We start from the raw sequence: 26903 nt of genomic DNA on the forward strand, positions 1-26903 counted from the left end.
CCCTGGACCTCCTCATTGTCCACCTCTTGAACATCAGACTCTGAGGCCTCATCTTCACATCAAATCAAATGTTATTGATCACATACACATGGTTAGCAGATGTTAATGCAAGAGTAGTGAAATGCTTGTGCTTCTAGTTCCGACCATGCAGTAATATCTAACAAGTAATCTAACATTTCCATCTTCACTGTCACTTTCCAACCTTGTTGAGGATGACTCGTTGTCAATCTCAAAAAGCTTCCAATTTCCCCGGATGGCCACCAATTATTCAACCCTTGTATTGGTCAGCCTGTTGTGTGCTTTGGTGTGTGTGTGTGTTCCCAAACAAGGACCTGTTTTACTCTGAGGCGGCTGATGTTGGTGGGATTTGGAGGATGATGGAGGCAACAGGGGAAAGATCCTCAGATCCACAAAGTCCCTTCCACCAGGTGGCTGATGAGATATGTTGGCACGACTGCCATATTGCATCTCCATCCCAAAGCCCTTGCTTGGAAGTGTACTTCACCAGACTGCCAAGAACCATGCCCTCATCCAGGCCAAGGTGGCGAGACACGGTAGTGATGACACCATAGGCCTTGTTGATCTCTGCACCAGACAGGATGCTCTTGCCAGTGAACTTGGGGTCCAACATGTACGCTGCAGCGTGTATGGGCTTCGGGCAAAAGTCTTCATGCTTTTTGATGTATTTCAGAACTGCAGTTTCCTCTGCTTGGAGCAACAGTGAAGTGGGCAGGGCAGTACGGATTTCCTCTCTTACATCTGCAAGCAGAGTCTTAACATCAGACAGGATGGGATTGTCTCCCTCAATCCGTGCAATGGCTACTGCTATAGGTTTCAGGAGTTTCAGGCTGCTTACCACTCTTTCCCAAAATACATCATCCAGGAGGATCCTCTTGATGGGGCTGTCCATATCGGCAGACTGTGATATGGCCATTTCTTGGAGAGACTCCTTCCCCTCCAGGAGACTGTCAAACATGATGACAACACCACCCCAACCAATGTGGTGCTCTTATTCTTCTCACTTTGCTAGGTGAGGTAGATTGCTTCTATAACTTGATGAACCTTCACATACCTAACCATTTCCTTGGCTCTCTTGTAGAGTGTATCCATTGTTTTCAGTGCCATGATGTCCTTGAGGAGCAGATTCAATGCATGAGCAGCACAGCCAATGGGTGTGATGTGAGGGTAGGACTCCTCCACTTTAGACCAAGCAGCCTTCATGTTCACAGCATTGTCTGTCACCAGTGCAAATACCTTCTGTGGCCCAAGATCATTGATGACTGCCTTCAGCTCATCTGCAATGTAGAGACCGGTGTGTCTGTTGTCCCTTGTGTCTGTGCTCTTGTCCAATCAAATTTACTGGTTGAGGGGTGGAGATGATGTAGTTAATTATTCCTTGCCCATGAACATTCGACCACCCATCAGAGATGATTGCAATACAGTCTGCTTTCTCTATGATTTGCTTGACCTGCACTTGAACTCTGTTGAACTCTGCATCCAGCAAATGAGTAGATAAGGCATGTTTGGTTGGAAGGGTGTATGCTGGGCGAAGAACATTCAGATATCTCTTCCAATACACGTTGCCTGTGAGCATCAGAGGTGAACCAGTTGCATACACAGCTCGAGCAAGACATTCATCAGCATTTCTCTGACTACGCTCCTCCATTGAGTCAACAAAAACTTCTGATTCCAGGAGGACCATGAGCTGTTGCTATCGATAAGGTGGCCGATTTATCATTTTCACCTCAAATACAAGTAGAGGGACTTTTGTGTGTGGGGGGTGTATTTTATCTGTGTGTGTGGGGGGGTGTATTTTAACTGTGTGTGTGTGGGGGGGGGGGGTGTATTTTAACTGTGTGTGTGTGTGGGGGGGGGGGGTGTATTTTAACTGTGTGTGTGGGGGGGTGTATTTTAACTGTGTGTGTGGGGGGGTGTATTTTAACTGTGTGTGGGGGGGTGTTATATTTTAACTGTGTGTGTGTGTGGGGGGGTGTTATATTTTAACTGTGTGTGTGTGGGGGGGGTGTATTTTAACTGTGTGTGTGTGGGGGGGTGGTGTATTTTAACTGTGTGTGGGGGGGTGGTGTATTTTAACTGTGTGTGTGTGGGGGGGTGGTGTATTTTAACTGTGTGTGTGTGGGGGGGGGGTGTATTTTAACTGTGTGTGTGTGGGGGGGTGGTGTATTTTAACTGTGTGTGTGGGGGGGTGGTGTATTTTAACTGTGTGTGTGGGGGGGTGTATTTTAACTGTGTGTGTGTGGGGGGGGGTGTATTTTAACTGTGTGTGTGGGGGGGTGTATTTTAACTGTGTGTGGGGGGGGTGGTGTATTTTAACTGTGTGTGTGTGGGGGTGGTGTATTTTAACTGTGTGTGTGGGGGGGTGGTGTATTTTAACTGTGTGTGTGTGGGGGGGTGGTGTATTTTAACTGTGTGTGTGTGGGGGGGTGGTGTATTTTAACTGTGTGTGTGTGGGGGGGTGTATTTTAACTGTGTGTGTGGGGGGGTGGTGTATTTTAACTGTGTGTGGGGGGGTGGTGTATTTTAACTGTGTGTGTGTGGGGGGGTGGTGTATTTTAACTGTGTGTGTGTGGGGGGGTGGTGTATTTTAACTGTGTGTGTGTGGGGGGGTGGTGTATTTTAACTGTGTGTGTGTGGTGTATTTTAACTGTGTGTGTGGGGGGGTGGTGTATTTTAACTGTGTGTGTGGGGGGGTGTTATATTTTAACTGTGTGTGTGGGGGGGTGGTGTATTTTAACTGTGTGTGGGGGGGTGGTGTATTTTAACTGTGTGTGGGGGGGTGGTGTATTTTAACTGTGTGTGGGGGGGTGGTGTATTTTAACTGTGTGTGTGTGGGGGGGTGGTGTATTTTAACTGTGTGTGGGGGGGTGGTGTATTTTAACTGTGTGTGTGGGGGGGTGGTGTATTTTAACTGTGTGTGTGTGGGGGGGGTGTATTTTAACTGTGTGTGTGGGGGGGTGGTGTATTTTAACTGTGTGTGTGTGGGGGGGTGGTGTATTTTAACTGTGTGTGTGTGTGTGGGGGGGGGGTGTATTTTGACTGTGTGTGTGGGGGGGTGTATTTGATATTTTTCTGTGTGTGTGTGTGTGTGTGTGTGTGTGTGTGAGAGGGTGTATTCTATCTGTGTGTGTGTGTGGGGGGGGTTGTATTTGATCTTTTTCTGTGTGTGTGTGTGTGTGAGGGGGTGTATTTTATCTGTGTGTGGGGGGGGGGTGTATTTTATCTCTGTGTGTGTGTGTGGGGTGTATTTTATCTCTCTCTGTGTGTGTGTGTGTGTGTGTGTGTGTGTGTGTGTGTGTGTGTGAGGGGGTGTATTTTATCTGTCTGTGTGGGGGTGAGGGTGTATTTTATCTGTGTGTGTGGGGGGGGTGTATTTTAACTGTGTGTGTGTGGGGGTGTATTTTAACTGTGTGTGTGTGTGTGGGGGGGGGTGTATTTTAACTGTGTGTGTGTGTGGGGTGTATTTTAACTGTGTGTGTGTGTGGGGGGGTGTATTTTAACTGTGTGTGTGTGTGGGGGGGAGTATTTTAACTGTGTGTGTGGGGGGGGGTGTATTTTAACTGTGTGTGTGTGTGGGGGGGTGTATTTTAACTGTGTGTGTGTGTGGGGGGGTGTATTTTAACTGTGTGTGTGGGGGGGTGGTGTATTTTAACTGTGTGTGTGTGGGGGGGGGGTGTATTTTAACTGTGTGTGTGGGGGGGGGGTATTTTAACTGTGTGTGTGGGGGGGTGGTGTATTTTAACTGTGTGTGTGTGGGGGGGTGGTGTATTTTAACTGTGTGTGTGTGGGGGGGTGGTGTATTTTAACTGTGTGTGTGGGGGGGTGGTGTATTTTAACTGTGTGTGGGGGGGTGGTGTATTTTAACTGTGTGTGTGGGGGGGGGGGGTGTATTTTAACTGTGTGTGTGGGGGGGGAGTATTTTAATTGTGTGTGTGGGGGGTGGTGTATTTTAACTGTGTGTGTGTGGGGGGGTGGTGTATTTTAACTGTGTGTGTGGGGGGGTGGTGTATTTTAACTGTGTGTGTGGGGGGGTGTATTTTAACTGTGTGTGTGGGGGGGAGTATTTTAACTGTGTGTGTGGGGGGGTGGTGTATTTTAACTGTGTGTGTGTGGGGGGGTGGTGTATTTTAACTGTGTGTGTGTGTGTGGGGGGGGGGTGTATTTTGACTGTGTGTGTGGGGGGGTGTATTTGATATTTTTCTGTGTGTGTGTGTGTGTGTGTGTGTGTGTGTGTGTGTGTGTGTGTGTGAGAGGGTGTATTCTATCTGTGTGTGTGTGTGGGGGGGGTTGTATTTGATCTTTTTCTGTGTGTGTGTGTGTGTGAGGGGGTGTATTTTATCTGTGTGTGGGGGGGGTGTATTTTATCTCTGTGTGTGTGTGTGGGGTGTATTTTATCTCTCTCTCTGTGTGTGTGTGTGTGTGTGTGTGTGTGTGTGTGTGTGTGTGTGTGAGGGGGTGTATTTTATCTGTCTGTGTGGGGGTGAGGGTGTATTTTATCTGTGTGTGTGTAGGGGGGGTGTATTTTATCTGTGTGTGTAGGGGGGGTGTATTTTATCTGTGTGTGTGTGTGGGGGGGTGTCTTTTACCTGTGTGTGTGTGTGGGGGGGTGTATTTTAACTGTGTTTGGGGGGGGTGTATTTTATCTGTGTGTGTGGGGGGTGTATTTTATCTGTGTGTGTGTGTGGGGGGGTGTCTTTTACCTGTGTGTGTGTGTGGGGGGGGATGTATTTTATCTGTGTGTGTGGGGGGGATGTATTTCATCTGTGTGTGTGTGGGGGGGTGTATTTTATCTCTGTGTGTGTGTGGGGGGGTGTATTTTATCTGTGTGTGTGGGGGGGATGTATTTTATCTGTGTGTGTGTGGGGGGATGTATTTTATCTGTGTGTTTGGGGGGGTGTATTTTATCTGTGTGTGTGTGTGGGGGGATGTATTTTATCTGTGTGTGTGGGGATGTATTTTATCTGTGTGTGTGGGGGGGTGTATTTTATCTGTGTGTGGGGGTGTCTTTTATCTGTGTGTGTGTGTGTGGGGGGATGTATTTTATCTGTGTGTGTGGGGGGGATGTATTTTATCTGTGTGTGTGGGGGGGTGTATTTTATCTGTGTGTGTGTGTGGGGGGGGGGTTTATTTTATCTGTGTGTGTGGGGGGGTGTTTTTATCTGTGTGTGTGTGGGGGGAGTGTATTTTATCTGTGTGTGGGTGTGGGGGGGTGTATTTTATCTGTTTGTGTGTGGGGGGAGTGTATATTTTATCTGTGTGTGGGTGTGGGGGGGTGTATTTTATCTGTGTGTGTTTGTGGGGGGGTGTATTTTATCTGTGTGTGTTTGTGGGGGGGGTGTATTTTATCTGTGTGTGTGTGGGGGGGGTGTATTTTATCTGTGTGTGTGTGGGGGGTGTATTTTATCTTTGTGTGTGTGTGGGGGGGGGCTGTATTTTATCTGTGTGTGTGGGGGGGTGTATTTTATCTGTGTGTGTGTGTGGGGGGATGTATTTTATCTGTGTGTGTTGGGGGGTGTATTTTATCTGTGTGTGTGTGGGGGGGGGATGTATTTTATCTGTGTGTGTTGGGGGGTGTATTTTATCTGTGTGTGTGGGGGGGGGTGTATTTTATCTGTGTGTGTGTGGGGGGGTGTATTTTATCTGTGTGTGTGTGTGGGGGGGGTGTATTTTATCTGTGTCTGTGTGTGGGGGGGGTGTATTTTATCTGTGTATGTGGGGGGGTATTTTATCTGTGTGGGGGGGTGTATTTTATCTGTGTGTGTGTGGGGGGGGGGGGGTATTTTATCTGTGTGTGTGGGGGGGTGTATTTTATCTGTGTGTGTGGGGGGGTGTATTTTATCTGTGTGTGTGGGGGGGTGTATTTTATCTGTGTGTGTGTGGGGGGGTATTTTATCTGTGTGTGTGGGGGGGTGTATTTTATCTGTGTGTGGGGGGGTGTATTTTATCTGTGTGTGTGGGGGGGTGTATTTTATCTCTGTGTGTGGGGGGGTGTATTTTATCTGTGTGTGTGGGGTGTGTATTTTATCTGTGTGTGGGGGGGTATTTTATCTGTGTGTGTGGGGGGGGGTATTTTATCTGTGTGTGTGGGGGGGGGGTATTTTATCTGTGTGTGGGGGGGTGTATTTTATCTGTGGGTGTGGGGGGGTGTATTTTATATGTGTGTGTGGGGGGGTGTATTTTATCTGTGTGTGTGTGGGGGGGTATTTTATCTGTGGTTTGGGGGGTGTATTTCATCTGTGTGTGTGTGGGGGGGTATTTTATCTGTGTGTGTGGGGGGGTGTATTTTATCTGTGTGTGTGGGGGGGTATTTTATCTGTGTGTGTGGGGGGGGTATTTTATCTCTGTGTGTGGGGGGGTGTATTTTATCTGTGTGTGTGGGGGGTATTTTATCTGTGTGTGGGGGGGGATTTTATCTGTGTGTGTGGGGGGGTGTATTTTATCTGTGTGTGTGTGGGGGGGTATTTTATCTGTGTGTGTGGGGGGGGTGTATTTTATCTGTGTGTGTGGGGGGTATTTTATCTGTGTGTGGGGGGGATTTTATCTGTGTGTGTGGGGGGGTGTATTTTATCTGTGTGTGTGTGGGGGGGTATTTTATCTGTGTGTGTGGGGGGGGTGTATTTTATCTGTGTGTGTGTGGAGGGGGTATTTTATCTGTGTGTGTGGGGGGGGTATTTTATCTGTGTGTGTGGGGGGGTGTATTTTATCTGTGTGTGTGTGTAGGGGGTGTATTTTATCTGTGTGTGTGTGGGGGGGGGGTATTTTATCTGTGTGTGTGTGGGGGGGGTGTATTTTATCTGTGTGTGTGTGGGGGGGTGTATTTTATCTGTGTGTGTGGGGGGGTGTATTTTATCTGTGTGTGTGGGGGGGTGTATTTTATCTGTGTGTGTGTGGGGGGGGTATTTTATCTGTGTGTGTGGGGGGGTATTTTATCTGTGTGTGTGGCGGGGGTGTATTTTATCTGTGTGTGTGTGTGGGGGGGTATTTTATCTGTGTGTGTGTGTGGGGGGGTGTATTTTATCTGTGTGTGTGTGGGGGGATGTATTTTATCTCTGTGTGTGTGTGGGGGGGGTATTTTATCTGTGTGTGTGTGGGGGGGTGTATTTTATCTGTGTGTGGCGGGGTGTATTTTATCTGTGTGTGTGGGGGGTGTATTTTATCTGTGTGTGGGGGGGTGTATTTTATCTGTGTGTGTGAGGGGGTGTATTTTATCTGTGTGTGTGTGTGGGGGGTATTTTATCTGTGTGTGTGGGGGGGGTATTTTATCTGTGTGTGGGGGGGGGTATTTTATCTGTGTGTGTGGGGGGGTGTATTTTATCTGTGTGTGTGGGGGGTGTATTTTATCTGTGTGTGTGTGGGGGGGTATTTTATCTGTGTCTGTGGGGGGGGGGGTGTATTTTATCTGTGTGTGTGGGGGGGTGTATTTTATCTGTGTGTGTGGGGGGGTGTATTTTATCTGTGTGTGGGGGGGGGTGTATTTTATCTGTGTGTGTGGGGGGTGTATTTTATCTGTGTGTGTGGGGGGGATTTTATCTGTGTGTGTGTGGGGGGGGGGGGTATTTTATCTGTGTGTGTTGTTCTAAGAGTGAGACTAAGGAGTAAAGTTGTCAGGCCGTTGCGGCACTAAATAGACACTGACACTTCCTCAAGCTATACCAATATCTAGTGTGTGTGGTGTGTGTGGTGTGTGAGTGTGTGTGTGCCCGAGCACGCACATGTGAGTGAGACAACTCAGAAAAATATGGTTCCATTTGCATGTGATAAATGGCTAGCCGCTGCACTTCCATAGACTTCCTGTGTGTGTATCTGTGTGTGTGTCTGTCTGTGTTTGTGTCTGTGTGTGTCTGTGGGTGGTTGCGTGGCTATTTTTAGTGCGAGGGGGTAATCTCTGCTAAGAGCCTTTCAGGACCACTTCTGTTTAACCTGGCCGGAAATGCTTAGCCCCCCCCCCACCCACCCACATATACACAGAAACCCAAACAGCAAGCCAAACCTTCCTGTATTATTTAATACTGTATTCTTTCAAGTGGGTGGGTGTAAGAACACTGGATTCCTGGAATGCTATTTATACACACACACACACTTATGCAATGGGCACGGAGAGAGAGAGATGGAAAGAGGGAGAGAGAGAAATGGGGTAGAGAGAGAGAAAGTGAGAGAAATAGGGATAGAGAGAGGGGCAGAGAAAGAGAGAGAGAAGTAGGGGCAGAGAGGGACAGAGAGATAGTGAGAGAAGATGGGGCAGAGAGATAGTGAGAGAAGTAGGGGCAGAGAGGGACAGAGAGATAGTGAGAGAAGTAGGGGCAGAGAGGGACAGAGAGATAGTGAGAGAAGTAGGGGCAGAGAGGGACAGAGAGATAGTGAGAGAAGATGGGGCAGAGAGGGACAGAGAGATAGTGAGAGAAGTAGGGGCAGAGAGGGACAGAGAGATAGTGAGAGAAGTAGGGGCAGAGAGGGACAGAGAGATAGTGAGAGAAGATGGGGCAGAGAGGGACAGAGAGATAGTGAGAGAAGTAGGGGCAGAGAGGGACAGAGAGATAGTGAGAGCCAGTGAACAAAAGAAAGAAGCCGAGAGGGAGACCTTCAATCCATTGGTTCAGTGATTAGATGTGAAGCGCTATCAGTCCTGTGTGATCCTCCACTTCCACTCTCCAGGAGAGGCATATCGATCAGAGGTGTGCAGCCCTCCCCAGACCAGCTCAGCCACCTTTAACTGAAGCTAGCATTTCTGCACTAGCGCTTATCACTAGCCTATAGCCAGCCCCTTGGCCCCTACTCCATAGAATAGGATGTCTTTGTCTGCACTGGAAATATACAATTGGCTTTATAGACCGGATTTAGTTTGTCTGTTCGGTCTCTTACAAAGTAGCTGGTCTTGCGTGTTGTTTTGCAGTGTCTCCTCTTCAAACTCTGTCCCAAACCTGTTCATTACAGAATTACATTCAGATCAATTGAGCTATGTTAACCTTAGAGCATGCATATGGTTTCAGCTTGTGGTTTCAGCGTGTGTTTTTCTATAATTGAACGTTTGGTCTCAGACAGGACCTTAAATAGTTGAAGAAGCTCTTGAAGTAACTCCTTGCGCTTGAGAGAGTGGGATGACTCACATGGCTTGACAATCAGCACCACTGACAGACAGTAGGCTAGGGAGAAAGCTGTGGCACGGGCATTCTCATGGTGTGTGTGTGTGTGTGTGTGTGTGTGTGTGTGTGTGTGTGTGTGTGTGTGAGAAGCTTGTCTGCCTGTATGTGTGTGTGGTAGTAGGAGATTTGCGTGTTCATTCTCACTGGCAGGAGGAACACACATTTGTTCTGAAACTGTGTAATAACACATTCAGGGAATAAAGTGTTTGTCCTCTGTGAGTGCTGTTGACCTGATTATCTAGCTGTCGCGAACAATCGACTCTTTCCAGGAGAATCCGTTTTCCCCAAAAAGTGCTAGCTCCAAATCCCTCCATCCCAGCTCCATTGCTCACAAAGTCCAGGCACGGACCAGGGTTACCTGCTGCAGCACCCCGACCTGAAACGGGGGGAAAACAAAGCCGCACCCATGCTCAGAAGTCAAGGTAAAAGATAATGCGTTTATTTAGTAATCAGCAAATAGCTTTAATGCAGTAGGTAAGTGCTGAGGTCTGTAAGCTTGATAAGATCATTTGCTTTCAGGTGTTATCTCCCCTCTGTATTGTACTCCGCGTAGAGTGTAAATTGAATAGGGTGACCTTTTGCCGCATAATCAAATTGACTGCATTTTCCAAAAAGATTTCTGTGGTTTCGATTACCATACATTTGTGATGTTGGGTCCATACTCTCCCCAACAAGCATACACATAGACGCACACCCAAGCATACATAGAAACACACACACACACACACACACACACACACACACACACACACACACACACACACACACACACACACACACACACACACACACACACACACACACACACACACACACACATTTGACGCAGAAGTGTGCTTCCCTGCATAACAATGTTTTCCTGTTTGCATCCCAGTACACAACACTACTGTGTGATACAGTATCTGTCCACCCCATCCTTGCTCTCTCCTTGCTCTCTCCACCCTCCTCTGATAATACTGTGACAAATGAAAAGGCCTGCAGCCGTTGATGAGCTTGGCAGGGTCTGAAAGGTCAGGAGAGGGAGGGAGGGGGGCAGCGGATGTTATCCTTGGCCGTTCTGTGAGAAAAGGAGAGGCTTTGACCATTCTGCTCTCTCTCCTTGCAAATGTACCAACCCCCCCCCCACAATTTGTGATGGTTTTGTTTGTTACACGCACGGCTGACGCTAACGGTTACCGACGTGCGCGGCGGAAACGTGACAATGTCCGTTTAACTGGGTTGATGTCAGAGCAGCCCCTCCTCCAACCGTCTCGCTCTCCTTCCACTCACCATCTACGCGCCGACACGTACCAAGGGATGCTTAGCACCGGAGGTTCATAGCTGCCTACTTAAGCAAACAGCTATTTGCATGTTATGAGAAAAAAGGCCGGAAAATATTCCCCAACTCACTCCCTGTATATCCAGTGGAATTTTTTGATAAAAGCAAAGCGCTCGTGTCAGAATTCCCATTTCACCTAAGTAGGAACGCCAGCGCCTTCATTTCTTGCGTCGACCTGGCTTATACAACAAAAAAAAGAACCCCCAAACCACCACGGGAAAGAGCGTTCAAACGTTGTTATGGTGTATACTTACACCGGAGGAAAACAAACCTAAAAACACCATCTGTTGGAAAGAGGGGGGAAAAACCACCGCAGTTCTGCGTTAGGCCTTAGATATAGATTCTCCTGCTCACACTGTTCATTTAAACCCCCCTCGTGATTTGGCTTCAGCTGTTTGGTGATCGCAGGGCTCTCCTGAGCCCGTAACACTTGTGACTAAAAGCCTCTCCTTAGACTAGTGATTCCAGTACCAGGAGAGCTTCAGTTGTCGTCAGCAGCAGTGGTGGTGGGCGGACTAGTCCAAACCTCCTGGAGGGGAGTAGAGTTTCCTTTAAGCCTTCTGTTCCCCCTTGCTGGTGGTGTATCACCGTCCTTCCCTTCGTTTGTTGGTGTCCGACAGTCCATTCTCGGTCGAGAACCAGCTGTTGTGTTTGTGTGTTTCTGTCACGGGTACACCTGCTTAGAGAATCCTGACCAAGGATTACATTTTATTTCATGCCTGCTGATGATGTTGTTGAGGTGGTGGTGTGTTTTTTGTTGCTGACTCTCTCCTGACTTTTGACCCCGAGGTACAACAGCACTGTACAACATGCAAGGCTGAAGTCTAAAAATGGCCGTAGGACGAGGTGGCGTCAGCAAATCTCCGAGACCTAGGCTTGTTTTGCGTCAGGATTTCGGTCAGGAATTGTGGCAGGAGAGCTGGAACTGTCGGTCAAAGATTATCCGTCAACCTTTTACAAAGCAGAGTAGAGTTTCTTGGAAACACGTCTAGGTTTCTCTCAGAATCAGAGCGAGTTGTCAGGTTTGACGGTCTTCGACAGAGAATTGGTCACCAGAGGATTTTCTCCCTCTCTTCCTCCCTCTCTGTCTCTCTCTTTCTCTCTGTTCTCATCTGATAACACTCTAACGGTCTAAATGGTTCCCAGGAGACACATCAGCGCTCCCTCGCTCGAACACTTCTCCCTCACACAGTCCGAGGCTTCATTGACATGTCGGAATGTAGTTTCCACTGTAGAATATTCACACTGGTTGTCAATGGGAGTGACATCTGACAGAGAGATCCTGTCTTTGACGTCACTCCTTGATGTGATGCAACTGAGAACCGCGTGTGGGCCAAAAGTTCTGCTTTGGATCAAACGGTCAATGGTTACAGGATCTCTAGTAGTACATTCCTAGGAGCTTAGGCAGATGTGGAGATGAGTCCTGTTGTTCATCAGGGAGAGCTTTGGTCTGCACGACCCACGGTGCTGCTGTTGACCACTCATCTGTATTCATAGAGTAATGGACTTGACGACCCACGGTGCTTCTGTTGACCACTCATCTGTATTCAGAGAATATTGGTCTCCACGACCCACGGTGCTGCTGTTGACCACTCATCTGTATTCAGAGAGTAATGGACTTGACGACCCACGGTGCTTCTGTTGACCACTCATCTGTATTCAGAGAATATTGGTCTGCACGACCCACGGTGCTGCTGTTGACCACTCATCTGTATTCAGAGAGTAATGGACTTGACGACCCACGGTGCTGCTGTTGACCACTCATCTGTATTCAGAGAATATTGGTCTGCACGACCCACGGTGCTGCTGTTGACCACTCATCTGTATTCAGAGAGTAATGGATTTGACGACCCACGGTGCTGCTGTTGACCACTCTTATCTGTGTTCAGAGAGGAACCCAGACACCTCATTGAATTAGACATTTACTGCTGGGTAAATGGGCTGTGTGTGTGTGTGTGTGTGTGTGTGTGTGTGTGTGTGTGTGTGTGTGTGTGTGTGTGTGTGTGTGTGTGTGTGTGTGTGTGTGTGTGTGTGTGTGTGTGTGTGTGTGTGTGTGTGTGCGCGCGCGCGCGCGTGTATTTGTGTGTGCGTGGAGCAGGGGCGATAGTCTTGTCTTGGCTCACGACCATTTGAAGGTGTTGACCGATGCCACGCAGTGAGCCTTATGTCCAAAGCTAGCAGAACCCGGTCTCTTCTAGCCCGAAGGATCGTTTGCTTGGAAAATGGGCTTTGAATAATCCAGCGCACTGTTGACTCCCATAGCCAGATGGTCAAAGGAGACCAGCCTTCAGCTCTGGCATGGCCTTGATCAATTTGACAGTTTTAACATGTAGTTTTATGTTTCAAAGAACTGAGATGAACAGTGCAGCCAGTCACACGCGTATATGCACACACACACCCGATCTAAACAGCACAGTATTGCATTGTGTCAGTCCTATAGGTTACAATGTTCTTCTCTCTCACTCCCAGATAATGAGTGCTAAATGACTGGCTGTCTCTGGTGGCTGCATGATATGTCTATGCTCTGCATCATGCTGCACCTCTGCTACCCCCTTCCCACCCCCTTCTGCCCCTTCTCCCCCACCTCCCCATCTCCTCTCTTCCCTTCCCTTCCCTCTCCTCCCCCCTCTCCCCCTTCTCTCCCCCTCTCCCCTTCTCTCCCTCTCCCCTTCCCTTCGCCCCTCTCCTCCCCCCTTCCCTCTTCTCCCCCCTCTCCCCCTTCTCTCCCCCTCTCCCCTTCCTTCCCCCCTCTCCCCCTTCCCTTCGCCCCTCTCCTCCCCCCTTCCCTCTCCTCCCCCCTCTCCCCCTCTCCCCTTCGCTCCCCCCTCTCCCTCTCCCCCTTCCCTTCGCCCCTCTCCTGCCATATGTTGCGCCTGTGTGACCAGCCGTCGTGTCAGCTCGACTAACGCCTCAGCGGTGGCCGACTTTGATTCATGTTCTCTGAAATCTGGGGCAATAATACAGAATACATTATTTGTTTATGAAATCTAAATAAATGTAATGCCGCGTTGAGGCGCCCCCCCCCCCCCCCCCCCCCCCCCCCGTTTCTGACTGCGCTATGATTAGGTCTGGCTACCCGTTTAATATCGTCCGAGGGAATGCCTTTGAAATTGTGAGTGAGGGAAATATACACTGTGTGTACAAAACATTAGGAACACCTACCCAATATTGAGTTGCACCACTCCCTCCCTTTTGCCCTCAGAACAGCCTCAATTCGTCAGCGCATGGACTATACAAGGTGTCAAAAGCGTTCCACAGGGATGTTGAAGGGATGCCCATGTTCCCTCCAAGCTTCCCACAGTTGTGTCAAGTTGGCTGGATGTCCTTTGGTTAGTGGACCATCCTTGATACACACAGGAAACTGTTGAGCTTGAAAAACCCAGCAGCGTTGCAGTTCTTGACACAAACCTGCGCTCCTGGCACCTACTACCATACCCAGTTCAAAAGCACTTAAATATTTTGTCTTGCCCATTCACCCTCTGAATGCCAAACATACACAATCCACGTCTCAATTGTCTCATGACTTAAACATCCTTCTTTAACCTGTCTCCTCCCCTTCATCTACACTGATTGAAGTGGATTTAACAAGTGACATCAATAAGGGATCATAGCTTTCACATGGATTAACCTGGTCAGTCCATGTCATGGAAAGAGCAGGCGTTCCTAATGTTTGGTACACAGTGCATCTCTAGACGAAGTAGCACAATTCAATTGTCAAGGCATGGATTTAACCCCGATCAATTCGCAGGCCAATTTATTAAGAAATGTTTTCTGTCTGAGTAGACTGGTTTCTTTTTTTTTTTTTTCTCTCTCCCTGTATTTGCAGAGCGAGTCTAAGCCATACGTTAAGAACCAGATGACTCATTTAGAATGCAAAGGGTTTTCTTCTTTTCCCTGAGTGGCAGTTGTAACACTTTCTGTCTCTCATTGTAAGATCACAGCAGGGTGTGAGATGAACCTATGTCTTATTAAACGGTCAGGTTTGTAATTGCAGAAACATTGAATAGCGGTTTTTTTATTTTTTATTCCCGCCCTTCAAAAATGTAAAGATGCATTGCCAAATGCCTACTTGAAATGTGAAAACACACACATCCCGTTATCAGGGGCTTGAATTATATCTCTGGAGCACAATGGCTCGGTCGGGAACTCAGTCAAAGAGTTAAAAGCAAGGACCATTTCAAAGACAGCCCATCTGATAACAAAGACCCTCACCTGATAATGAACGACTGGTGTGCTGCTTTCTTTTCTCCAAAGTGAGAGGCAGAGGGACACGCGGGTAGGAGGGAGGGGGGAGAAAGATGGAACGGCCCTACCGGCACCTGCCATCATGCTTTATGGCTAATTGAAGCGCTTGGAGTAAAACAGCCATGAATGGCACCCTTTAGAATTGAAGCTGGTTAATATATCGTGATCCTACATTTAGTCTTGGATGGTTAATATCTCTTTAATTGGGTGAGGTCCATTAACCGGGATGGGAGAGATGGTGCTCCCACCGAGTCCATTTCTTTTTCCTTTGCCACACCCTTTTCAGTCTCTAAACAACCGCTGTGATAATCGATAAATGTGGACGCGGCCGTCATTGGGTTGCCAGGTTAGCTCTGACGTCCTCCTCCTTTGGGGTTGCATAGCTTTTGGGTGGTGACGAGTCAAGAGGTAGTGGATTGACTTTGGTCTAGTGAAGTGGCGTGAGGATAGTCTTAAGCTGGCGTGGCAAAGCTGGGCTTTGCTGGACAGGGGCTCTCTCAAGAGGAGAACCACTTACTCAGGTCTCTTCTTTTTCCACAGCCCCTGAAAATCCTCTGGCTGGCCTGGGACTCTCACCAGCCGGAGCTTTAGCAAGGCCTGTAGCATGACCGTCACGACTTGAGCTTTTACAAGTGTCCCTTTCACTGCATTACAGTCCTCTAGACTTTAGTAAGAGTTTTTCAAACTCTTTTTTTTCAAACAGCAGACCTGGGTTCAAGTACTATTTCAAATATCTCAAATACTTTCACATACATTCAAAGTAAGCATTCAGATATTTTTTATTTGAAAAGGCAAATAGTTGAATATTTTAATGTATTTGGAAATACACTTGGAAAGTATTTGAAAATACTAAAATACACTGACTCAAATACACTCCCATGCATTTAACCCAGGTATTTGAAAGTAGTATTTGAAATAAATGTTTGAAAATACTCTCAAAAACTATTTGCCACACCATTTTTTTCTTTTACAAATAATTGAAATACTCAAATAAAAGTACTTGTTTTGGGCTGTGTATTTGAAAATACTCAAATACACAGATTTGTTTTGTTGAAATACCAGATGCTCGAATACACATGTATTTGAACCCAGGTATGAATTTGCCACGGTCGCGTATTATCCAGAGTGAAACTCTAAAAATTCCTGGGACCACTCCCTGCCGATGAAGCTCGGTGGCATGGTGAAATTTTACTGGCACTAGGTAAGATGGTGGTCTTGATTTCGCTGCCAAAACATCAGCATATATAGACTGGAAAAAGTGTGACCCTAGCCTTCCGTGAAAAGTTGTTCAAGTTTAATCCAAACAGATGGTTCTCCATTAAAGCCTCGTTTTGAGATAATCTGAAATGATCCCAGTTACATTTTTCTAGCTGAGGAGCGAGTGTTAGGTTCTAAGAAAAGTCTCTGTCTGTATCAACTGTTATTACCCACCCGCTTAGCGCTCGGCTAATAAAGTGGGATGTCTGAAAACTGTGAACGGCAACATAGGTTCCGGCACAGTGGATTGAAGCTCTTTGCAAGTAATTAAACAGCATGGTACCTCATCGAGAGCAATTTCCTGCAACCCATTTACTGCCAGAGCTGGCGTGGCCCCAGTCACTGTTTTGTTATCTCTGTGAAATATGTCACTTTTATGTTGTTAGAGGATGAATATCGTATGAAAGAGCATTGGATTCACATTCCCCTCCCTGTCAGATGGCTAACACAAATGCTTAGGCTATCTGTGTCATCTAAGCAAGAAAAGGGAGGGAAAAAAATGACATGTCCACTATCTCGGAAACTCCAAAGCTTCTCCTGTCAAGAGCTATCCACGGCGTTGTATAATCATAGGAAACTCAGAGGGGTTGAATGGGAGCAAGCGGCCTGGAGTAATTGTCTGCATGTGGGAGCCAAGCATGAGCAGGCAAGCGGCGCTATCTTTAGGGATGGTTCCCCTTTGGCGCGATGATCGCTGCACGCTATCGGCGAGCGATGTTAATCCTGCCATGTGGTATAAAAGGATTTGTTCTTATTCTTATTGGCGACTCGCTGTTTAACTTTTTCCTGGTTCCCCTGGGTTTTGGTCCTGGAACTTCCAGTGCCTGTTGTCTCCCCCCTCTATAATCCTCTGTCTCTCTCACGTCCCCTGTCGATGCTAGGCAACCCACATTTCTCCCTCTGTCTCGTTTGTTCCCTCTCTCATTATGTCACCCTTTTAAGTGGGGAAACAGCTGCGGCAAACTCACAACATCCCCCCCCCCCCCCCCCCCCCCCGCACATGCTTCTCGACGAACGTCAGTTGTCTTTTCCCGACACTTAAAAATATCAGATGAATTTAGCATTAGCAGGCGCTGATTCGCCTTATCGGAGGATGTCTTGCAAACAACTTGTCGACAAGTCGATCGTTCCCTTTCCTGAGGGGAGAGTTGGGGGATCGAGGCGGCTCAACTTCCCTCCCCCCCTAGATACTTTGCTGTGTGTCAGCCCTGTTAATGGATTTCTTGGGGGAGATATTATTTTGGTCCAGTAAGCTGCATGCTTAAAATATGAGTGACAGGGCTGACTCTCAGGCGCACAGAGAGAGAATGTTGTTTTTAAAAAGATAGGACTGCTGAAACGAGCCGCTCTGCTGCAAAACTGTCCTACTCTATGAACAATGGAAGCGTGTAAACACCCACCCTCCAAACCCCCTCTGCAAAGAAAAGACGTATTGCTAAAGCAACTTCTCCAAACTAAAATGTCCTATTTCTCCCTCCCTCCCTCCCTTTCTCTCTCTCTTCTCTTCCCCTCCCAAGAAGATAGATGAGGAAAATGAGGCCAATTTGCTGGCAGTGCTTACAGAAACCCTGGACAGCATCCCAGTGGACGAGGACGGATTGCCTTCGTTCGAGGCCCTGGCAGATGGGGACGTGACCAATGCCAGTGACCAGAGCTGTCCCTCTACCCCCGACGGCTCGCCGCGCACCCCCGAACCAGAGGAACCCTCCCTGGTAAGACTCTGTTCCACGACCTCTCTTTTATCCCTACCTCCACCACAACCACCACCCAATTCCCCACCATCCACGACCATAAACCCTCACCCCCCTGCGCACCCCCTTCGCTCCAGCCCCTTTCCTAGGGCCACCGCCGACGCCAGATAAGGCGCTGCGAGCGAAGCAGGCCAGTGACCAAAAGCGTCTGTGTGCCTTGCAGGCCCCCCCCCATGCCCCCCCCCCCCCCCCCGTGCATGTTAGTGTGCTGAGCTGACCATGATGCAGATGCCTGGATGAAAGAGAAAATGGAATGGCTCAGTGTTAGCTGTGAGGTGTTAATTACATTGTAGCGTACGAGCAGTGCCAATGTAATGAAACATGCACAGCGGTGGGTCTGTTATGGTCCACATTATGCCACGGGCCTTGAAATCAAGCTAGGGATGAAAAATGAAATCCATCTCACCTCATATAACGACAGTGGCATCATTTATTCGATTAGGCCTTTCCCGAGGGGGTTTTACCTGGGATGTTTCTTTTGTTGAGTCATAGTCCATGTATTTAATGCCACCCCTCCCCATTGTTTTGTGGATCACGCTAGTAAAGCACAGCCATTGTGTACCCCTAAACACCTGCCATGGAAATGCAGGTTTCCTCTTTGACTTGTCCTTTTAGCACTGTAAACAACGAGGTAAAAGGCCTGTATTGATAGGCGGCAATGCGTTTGTCTTCATACGGTTTCTGTGTTTCTGTACACTAAGATGAATCAAACATCCTCAGTCACACATTTACAAAAGCATTGACCATCTCTCTCTGATTGTTTAATTGAGTGAAATGATGACATTTCAGAGGCAGCGTTTGGGTAACCTCTAACTCTGCTCACCCCGTTTTTCTCTATTCGTTCCTCTTCCTCCCCTTTCCTCCCTGTTCTGTTTGGGTCTTTTGCAGCTGAAGAAGCTTCTTCTGGCGCCCGCGAACTCCCAGCTCAGCTATAATCAGTACATAGGTGACAAGGCACAAAACCATGCAGCCAGCAACCACCGAATCAGACCACCACCTGCTGTTGTCAAGGTAGCTACCCAGTCGCGCCATTGGTTCACTTCAAATGCACCGCTTCCGTGGGCCACTCCATGTTTGTTTACCATCTCAGTTCTTCTTTTTGTATTTTTTTTGGCCTTGGAAGATGTTAAACTTCTGTTCCACTGTACCCTCCTGGGGGCCATCTCGTAATGAAAACAGCCTGATTGCCTGTTCGGCTTTCCAGACGAGGCATCAGGACTGTTGTCTCATTAGCTAAAGCACTTATCCTCCCTCCCTTGTAACGGTGTCTGTGGAAAATCAAACGTTGACAAGCGGTAAGATTGATGCCGCTAGATCTAGATTTAAATATCTAGTCATACAGTCTTGATGTTGTTACCCTTTCTTTCTATTACTGTTCTGTAGAGCAAATGGGTTTCCTTTGAGATAATCTAGTATTTCACTGGGTTTAAGTATAATGGGCACAGGAATGCCAATTAAATGAAGTAGGTGGTTCCAGTATTTTGCTACTTGCCGCATTTCATTGGAACATGATGAATGCGCTTGAAGATTCGATTTTTATTTAGTACGATAGCACATAAATAATGCGTTTGTTTACTCTTCCTTGTTTGGAAAAACGTATGAATATACGTCCCTCGGTGCTTAAAAAAACGGAATTTGGAATGCGTTGGTAACATTGTTGTCTGGTAAACAGTGCATACACACAGCTTACACATCTCTGAAAAGTCTATTTTTAAACCGTACTTTTGACATCCATTTCTGGAGCACGGTGCTTGGAAGGCTCCCTGAGGACAGAGCTGCTGCGGTGGCGCTCGGGGGCCACGCAATTAAGATGATGGGCGGGAGGCGCTCCCACCACCGCCTCCCAGACAGTTGGGCGACCCGCTATGCTGAGCCTCACTCTCTCTTCCACTCTCTTCCTTCCTCTCTTTTTCTTTCTCTCTTTCTTTTGTCTTTCTACATCCCCCTGCAGACGGAGAACTCCTGGAACAGCAAGCCGAGGGGGGGCTGTCCGCAGCAGAGCCGTCTAGTGAGGCGCCCGTGCACCGAGCTGCTCAAGTACTTGACCGCCACCGACGACATCCTCCTCCAGACCAAAGCCAGCGAAGCCAAGAGCGCCTGGGGGGGCGGCGGCAAAGACAAGGGCGGCCTGCTGGGCGCCTCGTCCTCCTCCTCCTCACCGTCCTCCACCACTTCCTTCTCCTCCCTCTCCTCCTCCTCCTCGATCGCCTCCAAGAAGAAGTCGTCCTCGTCGTCTGTCGTGTCACAGCAGCAGCAGCAGCAGCAGCCACATCACCAGCGAGGTGAGAGCCGGGCTGCTGGCGAGTGTAGTGTGGCTGGTGTGGGGGCTGGGAAGTGGCGTCGCTGCGCTCATGGGGCTGGCACTGAGGGACAGTCCGAACCCGCGGCGGCACCCGCTCCTGTCCCCCAGGCACGTAGGAACGACAGCGTCCATGCCTGCCCCAAACTGGAGCGCAGGCCGTCCAGTGAAGAAGGAAGGCCGCCAGGTCCGCAGCCTGCGGTGGAGGCGGGCCGCCTGGCAGCCGCTAGGTTCATTAGGTACATGCATTCTTATTCTCTCCCTCCTAGAGAGACGGGTCAGACAGGCAGCTGTGGGCGTTGCCGTAAGGCGGGCGCTGCCACTCAGGCAATTGAGTGCTGGGGCAGGCATGACCGTGGTGCGGCGGCGACTAGGCACATCGTAGTGACCGTTAAGAAAAGAGAGGAGGAGTCAGGGCATCCGTTGCTTAGCCAGCTGCTGACCTCCAAGCAGAGGCCCGCCCGCTATCAGGCCCACTTTCTCCCGCCCACTACTACCCCTCAGCCTTGCAAGAGCAGTTCTTCAAGAATGAGCTCTGGAATCCTGGAGAGGGATGAGTGTCCCAGCCAGGCTATTGAGGTGGAGGAGAAGGAGCACAGAGGGACTGTCAATATCAATCCCGGCAGATGGGGTCTCAGACAGGCCAAGGAGCCTGATTCGGACCCCCTGTTGGCCGAGAGCTTAGGCCTAGGCAGCTGGGTTAGCCAGCCAGACCAGGGGCTAGATTTGGGGTTGGGGCTGGGCTGGCTGGAGGTTGGCCTGGTGGAGCAGGCTGACTGTTTCGGGGAGGATGTTCCCGATGATGATGCCATGGGCAGTCCCATGGCGATCTCATGGGGCCTGCCAAGCCCATTCTTCCCAGATTGTAGAAATCCAGACCCCACTCCCTCCATGACACAGCAACACCTACACATGCAGGCAGTCTGCAGGCACCCCGAGGACCAGAGCCTCCCGTTGTTAGGTAATCATCGCTGCATCCCTGCCCTTGCTCTCTTCTCCCTCTCCTGCTTTAACCACTTCCCAGTTTGACTACACACTAACCCCAATGCTAATTCGACGCTATCACTCTGAGTACATAAAATAAATTGCTTGGTGCACCATCAATTCCAAAAGGCATTCTTTAGAATTGGTACAGACCCTTGCCTCAAGATTGACTTAACGGGGAGGTGGGAGACGGGTAGTAGCCTGTTATGTTTTGATACAATATGGCATTTGTTAAGTCAACCACTATCTGGCTGGATCAAGCGGAGGTGCTGAATGTCTACCTAGCTACTCTGGGCAGGGCACTGCCTTAATGACTTAATTGTCTGACTGAGCGACACTCTTTAACTGCATTTGGAGACAGCCAGAGCCTCAGGCAACTGCACAAGCTTCCTTGACTCTCCTTTCTTCCTCTGCTTTTGGTTCCAAATGCATGCAACAATTACTTCATAGCCACCACCACCACCACCTCCCATTAGCCACCACCACCACCACCTCCCATTAGCCACCACCACCACCACCTCCCATTAGCCACTACCACCATCACCTCCCATTAGCCGCTACCACCACCACCATCTCCCATTAGCCACCACCACCATCACCTCCCATTATCCGCTACCACCACCACCATCTCCCATTAGCCACCATCACCTCCCATTAGCCGCTACTACCACCACCATCTCCCATTAGCCACTACCACCACCACCACCTCCCATTAGCCACCACCACCATCACCTCCCATTAGCCGCTACCACCACCACCATCTCCCATTAGCCACCATCACCTCCCATTAGCCACCACCACCACCTCCCATTAGCCGCTACCACCACCATCTCCCATTAGCCGCTACCACCACCACCACCACCTCCCATTAGCCGCTACCACCACCACCATCTCCCATTAGCCGCTACCACCACCACCATCTCCCATTAGCCGCTACCACCACCACCACCACCACCTCCCATTAGCCACTACCACCACCACCATCTCCCATTAGCCGCTACCACCACCATCTCCCATTAGCCGCTACCACCACCACCACCACCACCTCCCATTAGCCACTACCACCACCACCATCTCCCATTAGCCGCTACCACCACCATCTCCCATTAGCCACTACTACCACCACCACCACCTCCCATTAGCCGCTACCACCACCACCTCCCATTGGCCACTACCACCACCACCACCTCCCATTAGCCGCTACCACCACCACCTCCCATTAGCCGCTACCAGCACCACCTCCCATTAGCTGCTACCACCACCACCACCACCTCCCATTAGCCGCTACCACCACCACCTCCCATTAGCCGCTACCACCACCACCACCTCCCATTAGCTGCTACCACCACCACCACCACCTTCCATTAGCTGCCACCACCACCACCTTCCATTAGCCGCCACCACCACCACCTCCCATTAGCCACTACCACCACCTCCCATTAGCCGCTACTACCACCACCATCTCACATTAGCCGCTACCACCACCACCACCTTCCAATTAGCCAACTCCACCACTACCTCCCATTAACCTCTACCACCACCACCTCCCATTAGCCGCTACCACCACCTCCCATTAGCTACCACCACCTCCCATTAGCTGCGACCACCACCACCACCCATTAGCTGCCACCACCACCACCACCTCCCATTAGCTGCCACCACCACCACCATCTCCCATTAGCTGCCACCACCACCACCTCCCATTAGCTGCCACCACCACCACCACCCATTAGCTGCCACCACCACCTCCCATTAACTGCCACCACCACCACCACCCATTAGCTGCCACCACCACCCCCTCCCATTAGCTGCCACCACCACCACCTCCCATTAGCCGCTACTACCACCACCACCTCCCATTAGCTACCACCACCACCACCTCCCATTAGCCGCTACCACCACCACCTCCCATTAGCCGCTACCACCATCACCTCCCATTAGCCGCTACCACCACCACCTCCCATTAGCCGCTACCACCACCACCTTCCATTAGCTGCCACCACCACCACCTCCCATTAGCTGCCACCACCACCACCTCCCATTAGCCGCTACCACCACCACCTCCCATTAGCCGCTACCACCACCACCTCCTATTAGCCGCTCCCACCACCACCTCCCATTAGCCGCTACCACCACCACCTCCCATTAGCCGCTACCACCACCACCATCTCCCATTAGCCACTACCACCACCACCACCTCCCATTAGCCACAACCACCATCACCTCCCATTAGCTGCTATCACCACCACCACCAACTCCCATTAGCTGCTACCACAACCAACTCCTTTCAACTAGCCTACTCCACCACCACCTCCCATTAACCGCTACCATCCTCTCCCATTAGCCGCTACCACCACCACCACCTCCCATTAGCCACTACCACCACCACCTCCCATTAGCCGCTACCACCACCACCACCTCCCATTAGCCGCTACCACCACCACCACCTCCCATTGGCCGCTACCACCACCACCTCCCATTAGCCGCCACCACCACCACCTCCCATTAGCCGCTACCACCACCTCCTCCCATTAGCTGCTATCACCACCACCACCTCCCATTAGCCGCTACTACCACCACCACCTCCCATTAGCCGCTACCACCACCACCTCCCATTAGCCGCCACCACCACCTCCCATTAGCCGCTACCACCACCACCACCTCCCATTACATTTACATTTAAGTCATTTAGCAGACGCTCTTATCCAGAGCGACCAACTCCTTTCAATTAGCCTACCCCACCACCACCTCGCATTAACCGCTACCATCCTCTCCCATTAGCCGCTACCACCACCACCACCTCCCATTAGCCGCTACCACCACCACCTCCCATTAGCTGCTATCACCACCACCACCTCCCATTAGCCGCTACTACCACCACCACCTCCCATTAGCCGCTACCACCACCACCTCCCATTAGTCGCCACCACCACCACCACCTCCCATTAGCCGCTACCACCACCACCTCCCATTAGCTGCTACCACCAACACCACCACCTCCCCTTAGCCGCTACTACCACCACCACCTCCCATTAGCCGCTACCACCACCACCACCTCCCATTAGCTGCCACCACCACCACCACCCATTAGCTGCCACCACCACCCATTAGCTGCCACCACCACCACCTCCCATTAGCCACTACCACCACCACCTCCCATTAGCCGCTACCACCACCACCTCCCATTAGCCACTACCACCACCACCTCCCATTAGCCGCTACCACCACCACCACCTCCCATTAGCCGCTACCACCACCACCACCTCCCATTAGCCACTACTACCACCACCACCTCCCATTAGCTGCCACCACCACCACCTCCCATTAGCTGCCACCACCACCACCTCCCATTAGCCGCTACCACCACCACCACCACCTCCCATTAGCCGCTACTACCACCACCACCTCCCATTAGCCGCTACCACCACCACCTCCCATTAGCCACTACTACCACCACCACCACCACCTCCCATTAGCTGCCACCCCCACCACCTCCCATTAGCTGCCACCACCACCACCCATTAGCTACCACCACCTCCCATTAGCCGCTACCACCACCACCTCCCATTACCCGCTACCACCACCACCTCCCATTAGCTGCCACCACCACCACCACCTCCCATTAGCCGCCACCACCACCACCTCCCATTAGCCGCCACCACCACCACCTCCCATTAGCCGCCACCACCACCACCTCCCATTAGCCACCACCACCACCACCTCCCATTAGCCACCACCACCACCACCTCCCATTAGCCACTACCACCACCACCTCCCATTAGCCACTACCACCACCACCACCACCTCCCATTAGCCACCACCACCACCTCCCATTAGCCACTACCACCACCACCACCTCCCATTAACCGCTACCACCACCACCTCCCATTAGTCACTACGACTAAATTAGCCACTACGACCACCACCTCCCATTAGTCACTACGACCACCACCTCCCATTAGTCACTACGACCACCACCTCCCATTAGCCACTACCACCACCACCACCACCTCCCATTAGCCACCACCACCACCTCCCATTAGCCACTACCACCACCACCACCTCCCATTAAGCACTACCACCACCACCTCCCATTAGTCACTACGACCACCACCTCCCATTAGCCACTACCACCACCACCTCCCATTAGCCGCTACCACCACCACCACCTCCCATTAGCCGCTACCACCACCACCACCTCCCATTAGCCGCTACCACCACCACCTCCCATTAGCCGCCACCACCACCACCTCCCATTAGCCGCTACCACCACCTCCTCCCATTAGCTGCTATCACCACCACCACCTCCCATTAGCCGCTACTACCACCACCACCTCCCATTAGCCGCTACCACCACCACCTCCCATTAGCCGCCACCACCACCTCCCATTAGCCGCTACCACCACCACCACCTCCCATTACATTTACATTTAAGTCATTTAGCAGACGCTCTTATCCAGAGCGACCAACTCCTTTCAATTAGCCTACTCCACCACCACCTCGCATTAACCGCTACCATCCTCTCCCATTAGCCGCTACCACCACCACCATCTCCCATTAGCCGCTACCACCACCACCTCCCATTAGCTGCTATCACCACCACCACCTCCCATTAGCCGCTACTACCACCACCACCTCCCATTAGCCGCTACCACCACCACCTCCCATTAGTCGCCACCACCACCACCACCTCCCATTAGCCGCTACCACCACCACCTCCCATTAGCTGCTACCACCACCACCACCACCTCCCCTTAGCCGCTACTACCACCACCACCTCCCATTAGCCGCTACCACCACCACCACCTCCCATTAGCTGCCACCACCACCACCACCCATTAGCTGCCACCACCACCCATTAGCTGCCACCACCACCACCTCCCATTAGCCGCTACCACCACCAACACCTCCTATTAGCTACTACTACCACCACCACCTCCCATTAGCTGCCACCACCACCACCTCCTCCCATTAGCCGCTACCACAACCAACTCCTTTCAATTAGCCTACTCCACCACCACCTCCCATTAACCGCTACCACCCTCTCCCATTAGCCGCTACCACCACCACCACCTCCCATTAGCCACTACCACCACCACCTCCCATTAGCCGCTACCACCACCACCTCCCATTAGCCACTACCACCACCACCTCCCATTAGCCGCTACCACCACCACCACCTCCCATTAGCCGCTACCACCACCACCACCTCCCATTAGCCACTACTACCACCACCACCTCCCATTAGCTGCCACCACCACCACCTCCCATTAGCTGCCACCACCACCACCTCCCATTAGCCGCTACCACCACCACCACCACCACCTCCCATTAGCCGCTACTACCACCACCACCTCCCATTAGCCGCTACCACCACCACCTCCCATTAGCCACTACTACCACCACCACCACCACCTCCCATTAGCTGCCACCCCCACCACCTCCCATTAGCTGCCACCACCACCACCCATTAGCTACCACCACCTCCCATTAGCCGCTACCACCACCACCTCCCATTACCCGCTACCACCACCACCTCCCATTAGCTGCCACCACCACCACCACCTCCCATTAGCCGCCACCACCACCACCTCCCATTAGCCGCCACCACCACCACCTCCCATTAGCCGCCACCACCACCACCTCCCATTAGCCACCACCACCACCACCTCCCATTAGCCACCACCACCACCACCTCCCATTAGCCACTACCACCACCACCACCACCTCCCATTAGCCACCACCACCACCTCCCATTAGCCACTACCACCACCACCACCTCCCATTAACCGCTACCACCACCACCTCCCATTAGTCACTACGACTAAATTAGCCACTACGACCACCACCTCCCATTAGTCACTACGACCACCACCTCCCATTAGTCACTA

At 50.7% G+C, this 26903-nt stretch overlaps 1 protein-coding gene across 5 annotated transcripts in view; it reads left to right on the top strand.

Moving 5' to 3' along the window:
• The window catches only part of LOC106608616 (peroxisome proliferator-activated receptor gamma coactivator 1-alpha), a 71335-nt gene that overhangs the window by 20938 nt on the left and 23494 nt on the right, over window positions 1-26903 (top strand). For 2 of the 5 annotated variants that reach the window (XR_006770577.2, XM_045721628.2), the window contains exons 3-5: window positions 17496-17690; window positions 18618-18740; window positions 19681-20989. Coding sequence is in view for 4 of the 5 variants with exons in the window: in XM_045721628.2 (XP_045577584.1) it covers window positions 17496-17690; window positions 18618-18740; window positions 19681-20989 (1627 nt within the window). In the remaining variant the exon portion in view is untranslated. The remainder of the gene's footprint in view (window positions 1-17495; window positions 17691-18617; window positions 18741-19680; window positions 20990-26903) is intronic. The other 3 variants (XM_045721632.2, XM_082977420.1, XM_045721634.2) reach the window with 3 other exon arrangements.

Source organism: Salmo salar, chromosome 07 (assembly GCF_965601325.2).
Source record: "Salmo salar chromosome 07, fSalSal1, whole genome shotgun sequence".
In the NCBI taxonomy this organism is placed as follows: domain Eukaryota; kingdom Metazoa; phylum Chordata; class Actinopteri; order Salmoniformes; family Salmonidae; genus Salmo; species Salmo salar.